This window comes from Oncorhynchus kisutch, linkage group LG3 (genome assembly GCF_002021735.2).
Source record: "Oncorhynchus kisutch isolate 150728-3 linkage group LG3, Okis_V2, whole genome shotgun sequence".
Classification (NCBI taxonomy): Eukaryota; Metazoa; Chordata; class Actinopteri; order Salmoniformes; family Salmonidae; genus Oncorhynchus; species Oncorhynchus kisutch.
This window is the reverse complement of record NC_034176.2, coordinates 43,105,119-43,123,707: the sequence shown is the minus strand read 5'-3', so window position 1 is coordinate 43,123,707 and position 18,589 is coordinate 43,105,119. Positions and strand designations below refer to the sequence as shown.

At 43.1% G+C, this 18,589-nt stretch overlaps 1 protein-coding gene across 1 annotated transcript in view; it reads right to left on the bottom strand.

Moving 5' to 3' along the window:
• col27a1b (collagen, type XXVII, alpha 1b) overlaps positions 1-18,589 on the bottom strand; it is a 144,016-nt gene that overhangs the window by 107,456 nt on the left and 17,971 nt on the right. The window contains exons 3-4 of the mRNA XM_031806685.1: positions 10,345-11,735; positions 6,699-6,752 (exon numbers count right to left, since the gene is read on the bottom strand). Coding sequence (XP_031662545.1) covers positions 6,699-6,752; positions 10,345-11,735 — 1,445 coding nt within the window. The remainder of the gene's footprint in view (positions 1-6,698; positions 6,753-10,344; positions 11,736-18,589) is intronic.

The following is an 18,589-nucleotide window of genomic DNA, read 5'->3' as shown; positions in this document are numbered from 1 at the left end:
TCAAGTTGTAAAAACATCTCAAGGATGATCAATGGAAACAGGATGCACCTGAGCTCAATTTCGAGTCTCATAGCAAAGGGTCTGAATACTGAATACTTATGTAAATAAGGTATTTCTGTTTTTGTTTCGGTTTTTTTAAACCTGTATTCACTTTGTCATTATGGGGTATTGTGTGTAGATTGATGAAGAAAATGTATTATTTAATCCATTTTAGAATAAGGCTGTAACGTAACAAAATGTGGAAAAAGTTAATACATTCTGAATGCACTGCATATTCAAAGTACACTAAACATTAGACATTAGGACAGAATAAAAAATGGAGAACACTAAACAAGATGACAGGCTAACCAGGGAAGTGAATTAGACAAGAGAGTGAAAGCTAAGACAACAGATAATCAGCTAAGCCTGTATGGAGAGGTGTGTCTTTTAGTGTGGACTCGAAAATGCGTATCGATTGTGAGGTTCTGACAAGGAGAGAGGGGGAGTTCCAGAGTTGGGAGACTGCACTGCTAAAAGCTGTTTTACAGCCCATTAATACAGAACAGACATTCTAACACGCTCTGAGGCCAAACGGATCGGGGAGAAACATGACGCCTGGAGCCAGATGACTTGAAGTCAGATAACAGACTTCTCAACGCTCGATTGTGCTCTACAACACGAGGGTTTAGAAATAAAAGGGGAGAGTATGTAGATCACATGAAATGACATCAAGGAAGTAACATAATGAAACTGTTAAATACAGTTAACTTAATATTGCAGTGGTTGGTTTTTCCTGGAAGAAAATGTGTGTGTACTGTATGAACAATACCCCAAATGTTATAAACAGTGAATGGAATGCCAGTACAGTGCCGAACGGCACTACGATCGACCTGCATCAGCATTCTGTCAGAACCCACTGATAGGCAGCTCCCCTTGGAAAGAACAGCAATGTCCTGATTTGGACCCAGGAACAATAATTTTGACATCCTCTTCAGTGGCACTACCAGGCTTCACTACACTCAGTTTCACTTTCCTTTTTACAGACTTTTCTTCATGACACAGTGAGCGTCATAATTAAATTAGCAATCATGCTAATGCCCTTCTCTCACTCCATTCAAGGCCTACTTCAGCTACTGCACTGCTAGCTACTGAACTACACAATATACCACCTTCACACTGCCCCTGCTGTCTGCACTGCACTGAGGGTCAGTTCCCTACCACAAAGCCTCCTTTGACTGCGTCCAAGGCACCAGGCCTTTCCCTATACGGCTGGGTGATATCGTCCTCAGGCAGGGCTTTCTTTGAGCGCTAGCCGGCTAGCCGCCCGCAGGCTTGACGATTGGGCTGAGGAACGCAGGTGTGATGCTATCACGTGTCTGAAGAGGAAGAGGTGGAGGAGGTAGTGGTGGAGGTGGTGAGACTGTCTACCCACAGTCAGACATGACACCTCTCTGTCAAGAAGAGATAGCGCTTAGCGAGCTAGCAAGCTAGTGAGTTTGCTCACGTTTACACAGCACCGACCGCCACCAACGCTACTACAGAAGCTGAGCTGTGAAGATAAATGGGGGATAGTTATACGTCTAGACGGCTCACGTGTGCTCTCTCCCTGTGTGTTGAGCGACGGTTGCTAGATTACATATCACGTCTCTGTGTCAAAGGTGAAAGGTCAAATGAGGTCAAGGGCTTCTAAACGCTTAGGTTTCACTACTTGCTTCAGTCCTGTGAAAATCGTTTTCATAATTAGTATCCACCTTCCAGAGCAATCAAGGACAGTTTCAGAAAGTTTACGATGGTCATGGAAAAGAAGCGGTGTCTTACTGCAATGCCATTGCACTATTTAAACGATGTATCATGTCTTTGTCCAGATTAGAAGCATCAAAGTGGTTCCTTTGTGTTTCTGTTTGCTGAGCCAAAGAGAAGAGATATCCAGATCCACTTGACAGGCAGGCAGAAACTCAACCACTTACTTTAGCCATCATACAGTCTTGGGGGCGAATCTTAACTTTCACTTAAGTCACATTTTCACTAAGTCTCCCATTGACATCAATGCATGACTAAGTGAACATTTGAGGATTCGACCGCCCCATATAGTATAAGATATTGCACCGCCAAATCACTCAAGAATCATTAATTCCATAGTGAATTGGAGTGAGTGGTCTCAGGCTCTTGACCATGAATGAACTGTATGGTGGTAGTGTACTGGAGGGAGGTGGTAGTGAGCACTAGGTTAGCTCTTAAATGAATTTAATGAGATGGGGACAAAGCCCTCTTTCTTCAGTTAAAGTGATTGGGTTCCCACAGCCTACCCCTCTGAGGCCTCGTCCCAGCCCCCAGCCCAGAGACACAGGGCAGGCATAGTAGCAGTCTCACAGAGTAGGCAGGTACTGTAGCTCCTGCACACGCACATACAGTACAACCTAGCCAGAGGGCATCTGTCTCTTTCTTAACTCACTTCCTGTACTCCATCCTTGACATCTATTTATCCCAAACACAGAAGATACAGTATCTTGTTTTTCTAAAATAGAAAATCCCTGACAAGCCAAATAAGAGAAGAGCTGATGCTCTATCTTAAATATCAACTCTTGATCCACTGATCCACTGGTTTCATGTGATACTGATATAACTCTGCTGGGGATGGATTTAATCCTGCATAAAGTCTATACTGAGCATCTATTTTAATATGACATGGCTTTGATGGGTTAACATGGGTTAGATTGAAAGTTCAACAGCTACAGAGAAAATAATTACCCTATTAGGTCACAGAGAGTCTAACCCCAACAACAACAACTGTCAGAAAGACAAAACATCAACACGTTTTTTGTTCATAAGCAAACTCCTATACTGTTTTCAAACGCAGTCAACGATTGAAAATAGGTCCCCAAGTGGAGAAGACTGGCAATAGTGAGTGAAGGATTCGATGTACAGCACCAACACACTGAAGATATGTACCTAACATAGTAGATGTACCTAACATAGAAGCTAAGTGAAAATGAAGCACTAGCACTGTATAAATACCTGATAGTATGGTATTTTTGTGCTAATCTAGAGATCTTTATCTCAGTTTTGCATAACGTACTCATTCTTTAACTGAATTGCTCCTATATTCCCCATACATTGAGGACCTTATGCGATGAACTCAATGACTAGGTTTCACTCACTCATTTGGCTTAGGCATCATTGACTATCATAGTGTTACAGCTATTTCTTGTTCTCCAGCTTTAGAGGCATACTTTGGCAGCAGACAAACAGTGTGATCAGAGCCAATGGAAACTAAACCTAGGATGATTTATGCTCCATAATCCAAAGATGTTATTGAGTACTTAATCATAATGCTCAAAAAGCCTGTCTGTTTCAAGTCACAATTAATCAAATTAAATCAAATGATATGTTATTTGTCACATGCGCCAAATACAACAGGTGAAATGCTTACTTACAAGCTCTAACCAACAATAAAAAATACCTTAAAAAAATATGAATAAGAAATAAATGTAACAAATAATTAAAGAGCAGCAGTAAAATAACAATAGCAAGGCATTATACAGCGGAAACTGGCACAGAGTGAATGTGCTGGGGAACCGGTTAGTCAATATGTAAATGCAGGTAGAGTTATTAAAGTGAATATGCAAAGAGGGGAGGGGGGCAATGCAAATAGTCTGGGTAACCATTTGATTAGATGTTTAGGAGTCTTATGGCTTGGGTGTAGAAGCTGTTTAGACTTGGCGCTCCGGTACCACTTGCCACGGAGTAGCAGAGAGAGCAGCCTATGACCAGGGTGGCAGGAGTCTTTGACAATTTTGAAGGCCTTCCAAGTCACACTGCCTAGGATAGAGGTCTTGGATGGCAAGAAGCTTGGCCCCAGAGATGTAATGGGCCGTTCGCACTACCCTCTGTGGTGCCTTGCGGTCGAAGGCCAAGCAGTTGCCATACTAGGCAGTGATGCAACCAGTCAGGATGCTCTCAATGGTGCAGCTGTAGAGCCTTTTGAGGATCTGAGGACCAATGCCAAATCTTTTCACTCTCCCGAGGGGGAATAGGTTTGTCGTAACCCCTTCACAACTGTCTTGGTGTGCATGGACTATGTTAGTTTGTTGGTGATGTGGACACCAAGGAACTTGAAGCTCTCAACCTTCTCCAGTACAGCCCCGTAGATGAGAATGGGGGCGTGCTCGGTCCTCCTTTTCCTGAAGTCCACAATCATCTCATTTGTCTTGATCACATTGAGGGAGAGGTTGTTGTCCTGGCACCACACGGCCAGGTCTCTGACCTGCTCCCTATAGGCTGTCTCGTCGTTGTCAGTGATCAGGCCTACCACTGTTGTGTCATCAGCAAATTTAATGATGGTGTTGGAGCTGTGCCTGGCCATGCAGTCAAGAGTGACCAGGGAGTACAGGAGGGGACTGAGCACGCACCCCTGAGGGGCTCTGGTGTTGAGGATCAGCATGGCGGATGTGTTGTTACTTACCCTTACCACCTGGAGGCGGCCCGTCAGGAAGTCCAGGATCCAGTTGCAGAGGGAGGTGTTTAGTCTCAGGGTCCTTAGCTTAGCTTTGAGGGCGCTATGGTTTTGAACGCTGAGCTGTAGTCAATGAATAGTATTCTCACATAGGTGTTCCTTTTGTCCAGGTGGGAAAGGGCAGTGTGGAGTGCAATAGAGATTGCATCATCTGTGGATCTGTTAGGGCGGTATGCAAATTGGAGTGGGTCTAGGGTTTCTGGATTAATGGTGTTGATGTGAGCCATGACCAGCCTCAAAGCACTTCATGGCTACAGACGTGAGTGCTACGGGTCGGTAGTCATTTTGGCAGGTTACCTTAGTGTTCTTGGGTACAGGGACTATGGTGGTCTGCTTGAAACATGTTGTTATTACAGACTCAGACTGGGAGAGGTTGAAAATGTCAGTGAAGGCACTTGCCAGTTGGTCAGCACATGTTCGGAGTACAAGTCCTGGTAATCTGTCTGGCCCTGCGGCCTTGTGAATGTTGACCTGTTTAATAGTCTTACTCACCTCGGCTGCGGAGAGCATGATCACACAGTTGTCCGGAACAGCTGTTGCTCTCATGCATGTGTCAGTGTTACTTGCCTCGAAGCAAGCATAGAAGTATTTTACTTCACCTGGTAGGCTCGTGTCACTGGGCAGCTCTCGGCTGTGCTTCCCTTTGTAGTCTGTAATAGTTTACAAGCCTTGACACATCCGACGAGCGGCAGCTCTACTCTTTAGCTCAGTGCGGATGTTGCCTGTAATCCATGGCTTCTGGCTGGTTGTACGTACAGTCAATGTGGGGGGGACGTCATCGATGCACTTATTTATGTGGCCAGTAACTGATGTCGTGTACTCATCAATGCCATCGGAAGAATCCTGGAACATATCCCAGAATCTGTTTCATCTTACCACTTTGTTATTGACCGAGTCACTGGCTCTTCCTGCTTTAAGTTTTGCTTGTAAGCAGGAATCAGGAGGATACAATTCTGATCAGATTTGCCAAACGGAGGGCTTTGTATGCGTCTCTGTGTGTGGAGTAAAGGTGGTCTAGAGTGCTTTTCCCTCTGGTTGCACATTTACAATGCTGGTGGAAATTTGGCAAAAGGATTTAAGTTTCCCTTTATTAAAGTCCCATGCCACTAGGAGAACCACCTCTGGATGAGCATTTCCCTGTTTGCTTATGGTAGTATACAGCTCATTGAGTGCAGTCTTAGTGCCAGCATTGGTCTGTGGTGGTATGTAGACAGCTACAAAAATACGGATGAAAACTCTCTAGAGTTACAGCTTATCATGAGATACTCTACCTCAGGCGAGCAAAACCTTGAGACTTCCTTAGATATCGTGCACCATCTGTTGTTTACAAATATGCATAGACCACCACCCCTTATCTTACCAGAGGCTGCTGTTCTATCCTTCCGATACAGTGTAAAACCCGCCAGCTGTATGATGTTCATTTCGTCTTTCAGCCACGACTCGGTGAAACATAAAATATTACAGTTTCTAATGTCCCGTAGGTCATCGATTGTATTTTCCAAACATTGCATGTTTGCCAGTAGAACGGATGGCAGTGGGGTTTTACTCGCTCGCCCAAGAATTCTCAGAAGGCAGCCCGACCTCCGCTCCCATTTTGTACGTATTATCTTTGCGCAAATGACGGGGATTTGGGCCTGTTCCCGGGAAAGCAGTATATCCTTCACGTCGGACTGGTCGGACTCGTTAAAGGATAAAGCTTCTACCAGTTCGTGGTGAGTAATCGCTGTTCTGATGTCCAGAAGTTATTTTTGGTCATAAGAGATGGTAGCAGCAACATTATGTACAGAATAAGTAAAAAGACAAGTTACAAACAATGTAAAAACATTTTTTTTAAATAACACAGTTGGTTAGGTAGGAGCAAGTAAAATGTCAGCCATCCTCTCCAGCGCCATTCTAATGGTGTTATTTGTATGTATTGACGTTGGAATATAGACAGTACAATGGATCAGACAAGGGAACAGGATCCACAGTGCTTAGCATAAAGAATGTAGCTAGCTACAGTATGTGATTCTGAATGGAAAGAAAGAGTGAAGGACGGGAGTTTTTTTTATGAAGCTTGTCTGTCGTTGGTTATAGTGCATAGGTTCTCAATCTTTTTCATTTTGAGGTCCACTGATTCTCCCACAGGGATCATAGGCTTCCTGGTTGAAATTGACTGTTTTAGTGTACACCAAGAGAATCAGGAATACAACAAAGAGAAACTCACCCGTGACCCACTCTTCCCTGGCATCCCTGGCTTCCCAGGAGGTCCTTGAAGTCCCTGGAAAGGGAAAATAAAAGATGTCAATGAATCAAAGCAGGAAGTAAGAACACTAACCAACTGTTTACAAGAAAGGGCTTGAATTGATTGATTGAATCCACATGGGAGAACAGTACTTGAATAAAAAGAGTTGTGAAAGAACTTGAGAGTTGGAAATGTGACATGCAATCCACATAATGACATGTCATTGCTAGGTAAGATAATTGCCTTCATTAGCCTTAATTAAATTGGCAGTAAAACACCTATCCATCCACCCAGTACTGCTATACTTGGCAGCCTCAAAACCCATTTTCAGAAATTGCATATCGAAACAAGGCTTCGTTCTTTTCCTTGCCATTCTGTGTAGGCTATTACATTCAGTACAGCTTAGGTCTTTGGTTTAAATGTTGGCAGAGTTGCTGAGAGTGTATTGTTAAACCTGCTACGGCTCACTCCCACTGAAACCAATATCATACCAGTTCCAAAAGCACTATAGTGCTTGGATATGGAAGTGTGAGTCATTGTGCTGGGAGCAAGCAGGGGGTCCTGGCCTGGATGGTGGACCAGGGCCTGCGTTGCTCGTGTCCAACCACAGCCACTCTTGTTAATTATGGGCATCAGCTAGCTTTAAACCAATTACACACATGGATTAGCCCAGCTCTCAAAGGTCATTGCTAATGAGGGGTCAGCCTCTGCAAATCCAAGCAGAACAGACTATTAGTTTGAAATGTTAGGTTTGGTTCCCATTTCCACATTTCCACTAGCACCAGGCTCATATAAACACAGAGGAAAGAGGAAATGAAAAAAAACAGCTTAATATGACATTCGGTTTTGTTAACATACAGTAGGAACTTAATGGTGTACATATAACAGACTTGCCCCGGAGAAGGCTTGATATTTCATAGAATTGTTGATATTTGGACACTATAACTACCCTACTAAGACTTTAACCTCTACTAACTTTTGGGGGGGGGGGGGGGGGGGGGGTCGGAGTTGGAGCTGAGTCTGAAAATGCACCACAAGACTACTACTAAGACTTCTTTAAACAGATATAGAAACAAGTCTCTATCGAACAAGCCTGTAAGTACCCATTGAAGAGACCTGTTCTTGAAGAGTGCTGCTGGACTAGAGTGCTGAAAGAAGACTGTTTATGCTCTGGTGTGGTCCACAGTTGAAATGACACTGACAGCTTGAATATATCAAAGACCATTGTGGGCTATGCCAGGACCCATGTGTAGCCTCACAGATGCCAAGCTTGCACCGCAGTGGGGTTCAACAGTGTTTGAAGGCTACAATAGTCAGACTGGCGGTCACAAACTCACACGTGAGCAAGGCCCTCAAACGAAGATTGGCGACAGTTCTATCAAAATTTGTAGAATTGCACTGCTATGAAGAATGTCTACTCTATAATTCTACTGACGTGAATAGAAACAAATTGTAGTTGTGGGATTTGTCCGTTCTAAATCACAGAGTTATTCTAGCTGGTGTAAACCTAGGAAACAGACCTGTGTTTCATAGCAGTGGAACTTGAAAGGCATTCTTACACATTATCATGCCAGAAGAGGAGACACACACTAGGCCTAGATCCTGGTAATGTCAACCTTGACCAAGCATGAGGAGGATGGATCCAGCTCTGCATCAGCTAGCTCTCCAATAAGCATGTTAGGTGGCTATGACGTACAGTGTGGATGCCCTCACTGCAGAAGCACGTGCGAGGCTCTTTGGGCCACAGTTAACAATGGAAAATGTGGGTAAACGTCATCAGTACCCCAGGCTAGTGAATTTCTTCACAGCAGGGCCTGCATAATGTGCGTACATGTATTCAATATAACGAGTAACAGCCATTATATATATATATATCCAAAAATGAGCTATGACATACTTTAAGTACAATGAATGGTCTGAAAAGGTCTGACAAAAATATCTGAGATCAATATTTGATTTAGCTTTGGACAGAGCTAAGGGCAGACATTGACATAGTAGCACAAGCAAGTGTTATCATCTACTACATCAACATAAAACATTGTGAGAATTGTTTGGTCGCTTTGGATCTTGACGCCACAATATTAATACATGAAAACATCTGAAATAGTCCATGACATAGGGACACATGGTGGAGGCCAAGAAGTGTCTGAAATGACTGATAACTCACATTTCATGAGGTCTTTCAAAACAAGCAAAGCCTCAAGCCTGCAATCACATCTGGGCACCATAACATTGCAAGGTTCCAACAAGAACAAATGACCTACACGCTATGAGCTATCAATGGTCTGTTACGAGCTGGACAGTCATGCTTGTTATAGTTTTGAAAGCTGTTCAAACATCTGACATGAGTCATAAAAAGGTAATTTCTTAATACAATGTGAGTTTGCTTTCTTGGAAATCCATTTATAATTTTCATTGATTTCCCAAGACGAGAAAGACACTTCCCAAGACACTTCACCTTAAAAACCTCCACCATAACCTCCACTACAGGCTTCTAATCCCAACACAGGTTTAACTCAACAAAATGGACCAGAATCGTCATTTTAACACACTCAACAAATCCCATTCCAATCCCAACCATCAAGCCAAGCATTCCTTGCCCTTCATATTAGCACTTCATGCAACGCATGGTGGGTTCCGAAGCTGTCAAATGCCCCGAGGTGCTTCATCCACCATGACCTTTGAACCTGCTCTAAAGGTCTCCATTCTTCCTACAGTCACACACCCTTCTGGGAGGAATCTCTCACCCCGGCGTCAAGCCCTCAGTTCAGACACACAGACCACTGGCTGGCAGGGCACTTCTATGGGCCCGACTATTTCTACCCATCCCGCTAAAAAGGAAATCTCACATTAGCAAGCAACACTCTGAAGAGTAGCTAGCACCGGCCCACAAGCCGTTTATACTTGATAAGGGGGGCGCTAGCGAGCAGGCTATAGGGTAGGACACATTTTGGTGAGCTCCTGCTGAATTACTAGATAGAATAAAAAATAAAAAAAATAAAAAGAGATACTGTAGATGAAGCCTATGCAATGTGTTCCAATAAACTGAACAGATGCAAAACTGAAATCCGGTTAACTATTAAAAATGACACCATACAGACAGGGCTCAGGGAGGCACTTCGATGTCTGTAACCAAGGGAAGGACTTCGTGTCAGGGGCTTTTTAAGAGGGCCGAACCTACTCCACCCACCCAACCCCCTACTGCCTCGCCATCCACAGAGCGACTTAGCATCAAGCTCCCTGCTTGTTTAACGTAATGGGTGGAGAAGGGATTAGGGGCAGAACAGTACAGAACAGCTCCCAAAGCTCAGTGTGAAATTATAGCAGGAGTTTAAAATATCAGCCTGCTGCCACACATGCCAGGCAGGTTACGAGTCCCTCCTGTGCATTGAATATATACATACTGTTCATACACACACCAGTGGAGGCTGCTGAGGGGACAACGGCTCATAATAACATCCAGAACGGAGCAAATGGAATGGCATCAAACACCTGGAAACCATGTGTTTGATGTATTTGATACCATTCCAATGATTCCGCTCCAGTCATTACCACAAGCATGTTCTCCCCAATTAAGTTTCCGCTAACCTCCTGTGACACACATCTCTATTTAAAAACGTGTTCTTACCGCTGGTCCTGGTTCTCCCTTTAGTCCAGGTGGTCCCGGCCCAGCCAGCAGTGAGAACTGGGTCGGTTCCAGGTCCCAGGTTTGGAAGCCATCTGTGGCAGGTGGAGTGACAGAGATAAACAAGGTGGGTCTGACAGCCTCCACACTGGTCACTCTGGGCTCAGGTTTCTTTGCAGCCAGCACGGTCAGCTGCTTTCTCTGGATGTAGAGGATGGAGGTGTTTGAGTTTGAAGAAGAGCCTTGTTTGGATGCTGCCGTGGTTTGGAGGTCTGGCTTCCTCTTTAGTGGCCGGGTGGTGGCGGAAAGGGTTGGTGCAGCAGCCAATCTGCTCCCTATGGGCTTTGGGGTTTTAACACCAGGTTCCACCGCCATGCTCTTTTTAGTACTGCTGTCGCCACGGGATGTTGGCTTTGGGGATGTTTGTGTTCCGCTGGTCCTGAGGGGTACAGTAACAGTGTGAGTCTTGGCCATTAAGGGGTGCTCTAATCCTGGCCTGGCCATTGTCGGGGCTACAGTCGCAGGAAGGGACAGGGACATAGTTCCAGACTTTGGTGTGACAAAACTCTCACGCACAGAGAGGGTTGGCGCCACTGTGGGGCGGCTGGTCGGGACAACAAGCTTAGTCCGGGTTCTGTCCCCAGTCAAGACCAGACTAGGACTCTGGACTTTCCTGGTTACCTCAGTCGACAGCAGAGGAGTGTTGAGGGTGACAGTAAAGTTTGGGTTTGAGGGGATCAGAGGTAGCAGGGGTGGGAGATATACAGGCCTGTAGGTGTCGGCCTCCCTGCAGTGTTTCTTTATGTACTTACAATAGTTATGAGCTGCCTTGGCAGAGGGGTAAATATCAAACTGGCAAATGGCACCCTCAAACTGCACTGAGTTCTGGGCCATCTTACCCAAGAGGAAAGAGCCCTCGGGATCCAGGGCCTCTTCTTTTTTAGAATGCAGATCTGCATGTACACTAGTCTTCCCACAAGAAGTATATAACGAGACCCTCTGGCCTCGGATGTCCAGGGCCAGGCTGTGCCACAGGCCGTTGTGAACGTCATAGTCAAAATGGACAAAGTCCTTCTGGCCAACGTAGACCAGGACCTTCCCCGGGATGAACTGGACCCCCAGCTGCAGTCTCTTCCTCTTGGACAGGACGGTGAAGAGGAAGGCGCTGTTGATGCGGTGGGAGCTCAGGCTGAGGATCAGAGAGAGGTTGGTGGTGGGATAGGAGGCAGTGGGGAGGATGGAAGACAGGGGGGCCTGGACCCGGGCCCGCTGGGTGAGGATGACCCCAGACTTAAAGGGGATGACCCCCTGGGGAGCAGCACGGGCCCCTGAGGACGATGAACCCCCTCCGCTCCTTGTCCCTGTGAGCCCCAGCTGCTGTAAGACATCCACATCTACAGAGAACCAGAGGAAACACACCATCAGACACATCACACAATGGCCATATCTACAGAGAAAGAGGACAGAGACACACAGATCACAGAAATCCCACCATGTTTACATCTATAGACAAGCAGAAGAAACACACCATCTGACAAATCACACAATGACCCTATCTCATACAGTAGGAGTGCAAAACATATTCAGACAGTCTAGACAAAGAATGGAAGTTCAATAGGGTTAAAAAGTGTTCCAAAACAGGCGTGTTATAGACACAAAGACTCAACATCAGGGTGCTAATAGACAGTTTACAGATGATGCCAGATTACTGGTTGCAAAGGTGTGATGTGACAGCAAGGTGGCATGGTATTTATCATGATGTTTGTCTTTTCTGTCTGCCCACACAGACAGAAAAGAAGTGCTTAATAGTGATGTGGACTTGACGTTCAGCCATCTTTACAGGATTTCTGAGAGCCTCTTCTGAGTTGCAAAATGTAAACAACGTGTTTGGTTTAATTCAGTAGTGGCATTCAAATGTTGTCAAAGTCATAGACTGGCAATATGGTCCATCAATCATGGCACACTTTAAGCAAAACAACAGTGAAGATGCAGTGAAAATCTGAGAAGCATAGTTTTATTGTGAACAATGCATTAATTTTCTGATACCAGACATCACTCATGCACTAAAATAGATGGAGAATGCCTTTCTGATGCCTCGTGGACAGTGTTCATTGTATTCAAGTACAGCTGCAGGATCAACTCATTTTATAGTCTTGGGCCAAAGTTAATTTGTGGAATTTCTTTCCTTCTTAATGCATTTGGGCCAATCAGTTCTGTTGTGACAAGGTAGGACATTAGACCAGTGAAAATTTGTCCTCTGGTCTGATGAGTCCAAATTTGAGATTTTTGGTTCCAACCGCCGTGTCTTTGTGAGACGCAGAGTAGGTGAACAGATGATCTCTGCATGTGTGGTTCCCTACGTGAAGCATGATGGAGGAGGTGTGATTGGTGGTGCTTTGCTGATGACATGGTCTGTGATTTATTTAGAATTCAAGACACTCTTAACCAGCATGGCTACCACAGAATTCTGCATCGATACGCAATCCCATCTGGTTTGCACTTAGTGGGGCTATCATTTGTTTTTCAAAAGGACAATGACCCAACACACCTCCGGGCTGTGTAAGGGCTATTTCACCAAGAAAGAGAGTGATGGAATGCTGCATCAAATGACCTGGCCTCTACAATCACCCAACCTCAACCCAATTGAGATGGTTTGGGATGAATTGGACCGCAGAGTGAACGAAAAGCAGCCAAGTGCTCAACATATGTGGGAACTCCTTCAAGACTGTTGGAAAAGAATTCCAGGTGAAGCTGGTTGAGGGAATGCTAACAGTGTGCAAAGCTGTCATCAAGGCAAAGCGTGGCTACTTTGAAGAATCTCAAATATAAAACATATTTTGATTTGTTTAACACTTTTTTGGTTACTACATTATTCAATGTGTTATTTCATAGTTTTGATGTCTTCACTATTATTCTACAATGCAGAAAATAATTGAAAAAAAAAAAAAAACTCCTGAATGTGTAGGTGTGTCAAAACTTTTGACTGGTACTGTATATATTTCCATACTATGAGATAGGAATAATACTGTGAAATTCTGAAAATTATGATAATGCCCTTTTAGTGTAAGAGCTGTTTGAAAACACCACCTGAAATTTATGCCTGTTTTTGTGGGATGGAGTTTTGGCCTACCTGGTGACATCACCAGGCGTTAAATTAGTTTATAGACTAATAAGAAAGAGAGCTCCAAACCTTTCTGCCAATAACAGCTTGTTTTTAGTTTTTCCCTCCCCACTCAGAACACTCCCATAGTCCTGGCAAAATTGTTTGTTGAGAAATTGCTCTTTGCTAAGAAGCAATTTTTTGTTTTGTTTGACCATTTTCATTGAAAACAATAACAATACGGTACCAAATTGTTACTCAGAAATGATTTAATGTTGATCATTTGAAAATATTTTCTTTGTCTGGATGCTTTCTTTGTACGTTCTGCTGAGTAGAGTGTAAAGATGAGGACTGGAGCTGACTGTAAGAGGAGGCCAGATTTAAGGGTTATTAAGTTGCATTTGTGGAAACATTTACAGAAGCTTGGATGTACCATTATTTAATTACATCTTATGGGAATAAATGGAGGTTAAATATAATTGTTGTAACCATGTGCCAGTTACAGTGGTTTGTTTAAAGTGTTAGTTATTCCATCAATATTTTATATGTGCAGATTTCAAATCAGTGCATATTTCAGGTGAATTGAACTAAAATATCATTTCTAGCGACAACCATGACTCCTTAACCAAGACTAGAAATACTCCATAGTGAAAGTTTGAAGTTTCATCTGCCATCAACTTTTTTATTTATATAACTATATATCTAGGCAAGTCAGTTAAGAACAAATTCTTATTTACAATGACAGCCTATCTACGGGGTCAGCCCCTAGAGCAAATTAGGGTTAAGTGCCTTGCGTAAGGCCACATCAACAGGTTTTTCACCTTGTCGGCTTGGCTATTTGAACCAGCGACCTTTCGGTTACTGGCCCAACGCTTTAACCGCTAGCCTCTGCTAGTAAGAAATACATTTTTTAAAAGCAGCTTTACTTACAGGAGATCAAATGGTCCAGAAAGTTTATAATAAATCAGATGAGTTGTTGTAGAAAAACTTTCAACAGTTGTTACAACATTGTCACACCTCACTTGGGTTTAAATAGCTTATAGGAGATAAACCAGATACAGTCCAGTCCAGTCTCTACACCAGGGTTATTCAACTCTTACCCTACGAGGTCCGTAGCCTGCTGGTTTTCTGTTCTACCTGATAACTAATGCACTCACCTGGTGTCCCAGGTCTAAATCAGTCCCTGATCAGAGGGGTACAATGAAAAAACACAGTGGAAGGGCGCTTCAAGGTCCAGAGTTGAGATTGAGGGCTCTACACTGTTAAAATAGCATGACTCAAAACACCCTCATTGTGAAATAAAACCATGAAAAGTAATGCACCTAAGCTGAGATTTGGTGTTTTGGAGGGTGTTTGAATGTAAACCCAATTTAAGGGTTATGATACACAGAATGTGTTTGAAAACAGAATGGATGTGCTCTGAAACATCCACTTGTTCTTCAATCTGAATATTGGTGTTTGTAAGAGAGTGTTGTGAAAAACATTTGCGGTTTCAGTGCACCTAAAAAGCAGCATCAAAACACATACAATCAAATGGTTTATAAATGCAAATGGTTTTATAGCCTAAAGATTGAATGATGATCATTTTCAATCAATATTTTACAACTTATTCTAGGCTATTACAGTTTGCACATGAGTTTCCAGTGATCAAGAGACAGAGCTGTCATCCAGTATTTTTCCACAACTTGTTAACAACATAAAGAAGATGGATATATTGGATCTAGTGCGTATATGGAGGCTTAAATATCTGGATCTAGTGAGATATACATGGTGGAGGCTCAATCAAGCTAGTCGTCTTGACAACGTTCTTATTCCATTCTCGCTGGCACCAAAAGTTTAAAAAGTGATGATAGGGGACATAATGCGGTCAGACCATCAAATAACTGGCAAATACATTACTCTTACAGAATTTCCACATGGGGAGAGGATATTGTCAATTTAATCCAAGCCTATTGGATGATAACATGTTTTTAACTGGGACAGAAGAATTTATAACGTGCTTTTTCCAACATAACATAGGTACAGCAGATCCCTTTATTGTATGGGACACTTTTAAATGTGCCTTTAGAGGCCATGAAATTCAATGCTCATCTTTGAAACAAAAGCAATTTAGGTCAAAAGAGTTCATATTAACAAAGGAAATAGAAGGACTAATAGTACAGATAGATGGCAATAGAGGCACAGAATAAGTTAGAGGGAAAACGTGTAATATATTTAAAACATTAAGCCAACTGGATGGAATACGGGGGAAAATGCACCAAATTCTTTTTTAATCTTCAACATAGAAATGCTACCGAAAATAATTGACTGAAACTTGTTACAAATGACGGAGTAAACTATGATTCACCAAACAAATCCTAAAGAAGACACTGGGAACTGAATACACTGGGAACTAGGGTAGACAATGGCACTAATTATACTGCCATACCAAGCAAAAAGGCAGTAACTGCTCAATTTGGTCGAAAATGAGTTAATGTCATTTTTCCTACATTAAATGCGTGCTTAATCATGTGGACAAGTATCCTGCCTCTTTTGTATTGTGTTTTGGGGAAAATGGGGGTCATGTTTGCAGTAACTGCATAAAGGTACTGTGAAACCAATGGAAATAAAAGCAATTTATCTCAGTTCCACGTCATGAGCAGTTACTGTCTTTTTGCTTGGTAGAGGAGTATAGGGCTAGTACAGTTGTCAGGCCCATTGTGAGGTTAAAATGACGTTACAATCCAAATGTTTAGGGCTATGTAAGTTATAGCAGAAGTAGCATGAGGTAACATACATAATGTGGGCATCTGATATTTGTGTGACCAGGTGGATTTGTATCTGCTTGTCACGACACTTACATAGTCCACTCAGACAGTCTTCAGGAATCAACGGTTGAACTGAACGACCATTGTTACACGACCATGGACTTAAGTCAATATTTTTTTGCTGAATACTTGAACTTCTCTCAAGTCTAAATAGATGGGTTGGTTGTTTAGCAACAAAACCAATGTGCGTGCAACTATGGGGCAAAACAGACGGGATTGACTTAGATTGTTGACAACATGTAAACTATATTTTGTCTCCAATGTTTATTGAAAACATAAAGACATTTGCACAATGAGCACTTGTGGTCTATCAAATACACTATATCGTTACAGTTGTTGGTTAGCTAGCTAGTGAAATCAGTCAAAATAACTCTAAACAAAATATGGTATCAAGAACAAGATGAAACTAACAGAAACGAGTCCCGATTTCCCAAGTGGCAGTTTCTTGTCATTGATGTTTAGCTATCTGGCCATCCACAATCACAACAATTAACAAACTTTTGCCCCATTGAATCGTTCGTATTGTTTCCGTGACGTTGTCAGCTAACCCATCTACAGGGCCTATGGAGAATATTTTTGTGGTATTCCACCTTTACTTTTCCTATTCATTATTTACACAGATTAGAAACAGGAGAAGACAGAGAAGAAGTGGATCAGTTTATTTAATCTGTGACTTCTGGGGCAGTAAGATGACACATTTTGTAATGTTACCCATTCAAGCACACGTTCCATGTGAGGAACTTGTTAATCCCATTGAGCTAAAGCCTGGGCCCCCATATCAGAAAACAAATGTTTTGATTAAAATATGAACTTCAAACATTGTTCTGTTGTACTGTTCAGAATTCCCCCAGTCTCGGGCATGAAGGCAGATGAACCCTCTACTAGAAAACTCTATTGTCAAGTATAAAAACAGGCAAGTTTGCAGACACAAGGAGGTTGTAAGATGGCAGACAGAAAAAAATATGAAAAGTGGAAAATGTTGAGTGAATATGGAGTGGTGGATCACACAGAGGTTTTGGAAGAGATACAAAAGGAAATTGAAAGTGACGAGAGTGAGGATGAATTAACTGGCAGGTGCGGTGAAGACCGCCGAGCTTGAGCCTCATCCTGATGATGAAAAAGATGATTCTGGCCCAGTGGGAGTGAGATTTTTTGGAGAGAATGGATACTTGCCTTCTGGCAGATCCATACAGTATGTGTTGTCGGGTTGGGTGGAGAAGAGGTTGAGGAATGTTGTGTCGGTGAAAGAGAAGTGGAATTGTTTCTATTTTTTAAATTGTTTTATTATTACTGCCGGCCAGAGGGAGCATGCTCTCCGCACCATGCGAATGGGGACAATAACTGTGACCCAGTCTGTGCCGCACTACTGAGTTTTGATGCAGAGTCTTTATCAGATAGAGTTAACGTTGGATTTGTCCGTTATACTGTGAGCTTTTGTCCCAAAACCATTAGTGTTTTAGGTGTCATGTGGCAGCAGTGTGTAGGATGACACGAGACAACGGAATGTGTAGTATCGATGAAAACTGATGTGTGTGTGTGTGTGTGTGTGTGTGTGTGTGTGTGTGTGTGTGTGTGTGTGTGTGTGTGTGTGTGTGTGTGTGTGTGTGTGTGTGTGTGTGTGTGCGTGCGTGCGTGTGTGTGTGTGTGTGTGTGTAAACGTTATAGGTAATCAAAAGGGGACCATTGATCTCTACCAGAAGCTTGGCTGGTGCGTAAAACCTGCAAATTCAGACAAACAAAAGGTTTAATGGGTTCACACTAAACTGTATGGGTACCCATTGTGCTGGAGATCAGGGTTGTCCGTGAGAGAAAGGCATCTTGAGGTTGCCAAGATCAGAGTAGTGCAGAAGGTGTCATATGCTGAGGCAGTGAAGAGAGTAGCAGAGGAAGGTAGGGTCCCTCACCCTGGACCTAAGAGGATCCCTGTGAGTAGGCCGAGGCCAAAAAAGAGTGATAGGAATAACATGTGCTTCAATATGTTTTGTTTTTTTTGGCGTTCATGGCCATGGTTGCCAATTGTACCGCAGGAATGGAACATAAATCAGAGGAATACTTAGGTATACAAGATTTTACTGCAGAGGAGTTACAAGATGTTTTGAACGATAGTGTCCCATCCTGCTAGGCTGCCGTAGGATTAGAGTGTACCAAAGTAGTAGAATAGGTGAGGTTTTAATTGCTGCAGGGTTAGTTGGTAAGGCAATTTCTTCACAAAGTGTAATGAATTCATACTGCAGAATAGTAGGCTGATACACAGCCAATAGAGTAGGTAGCGTCATGCACCTATATAATTATTATTTTGGGGGACCACCATAATACTAAAGAAGGCACCTCCCCTCAATAT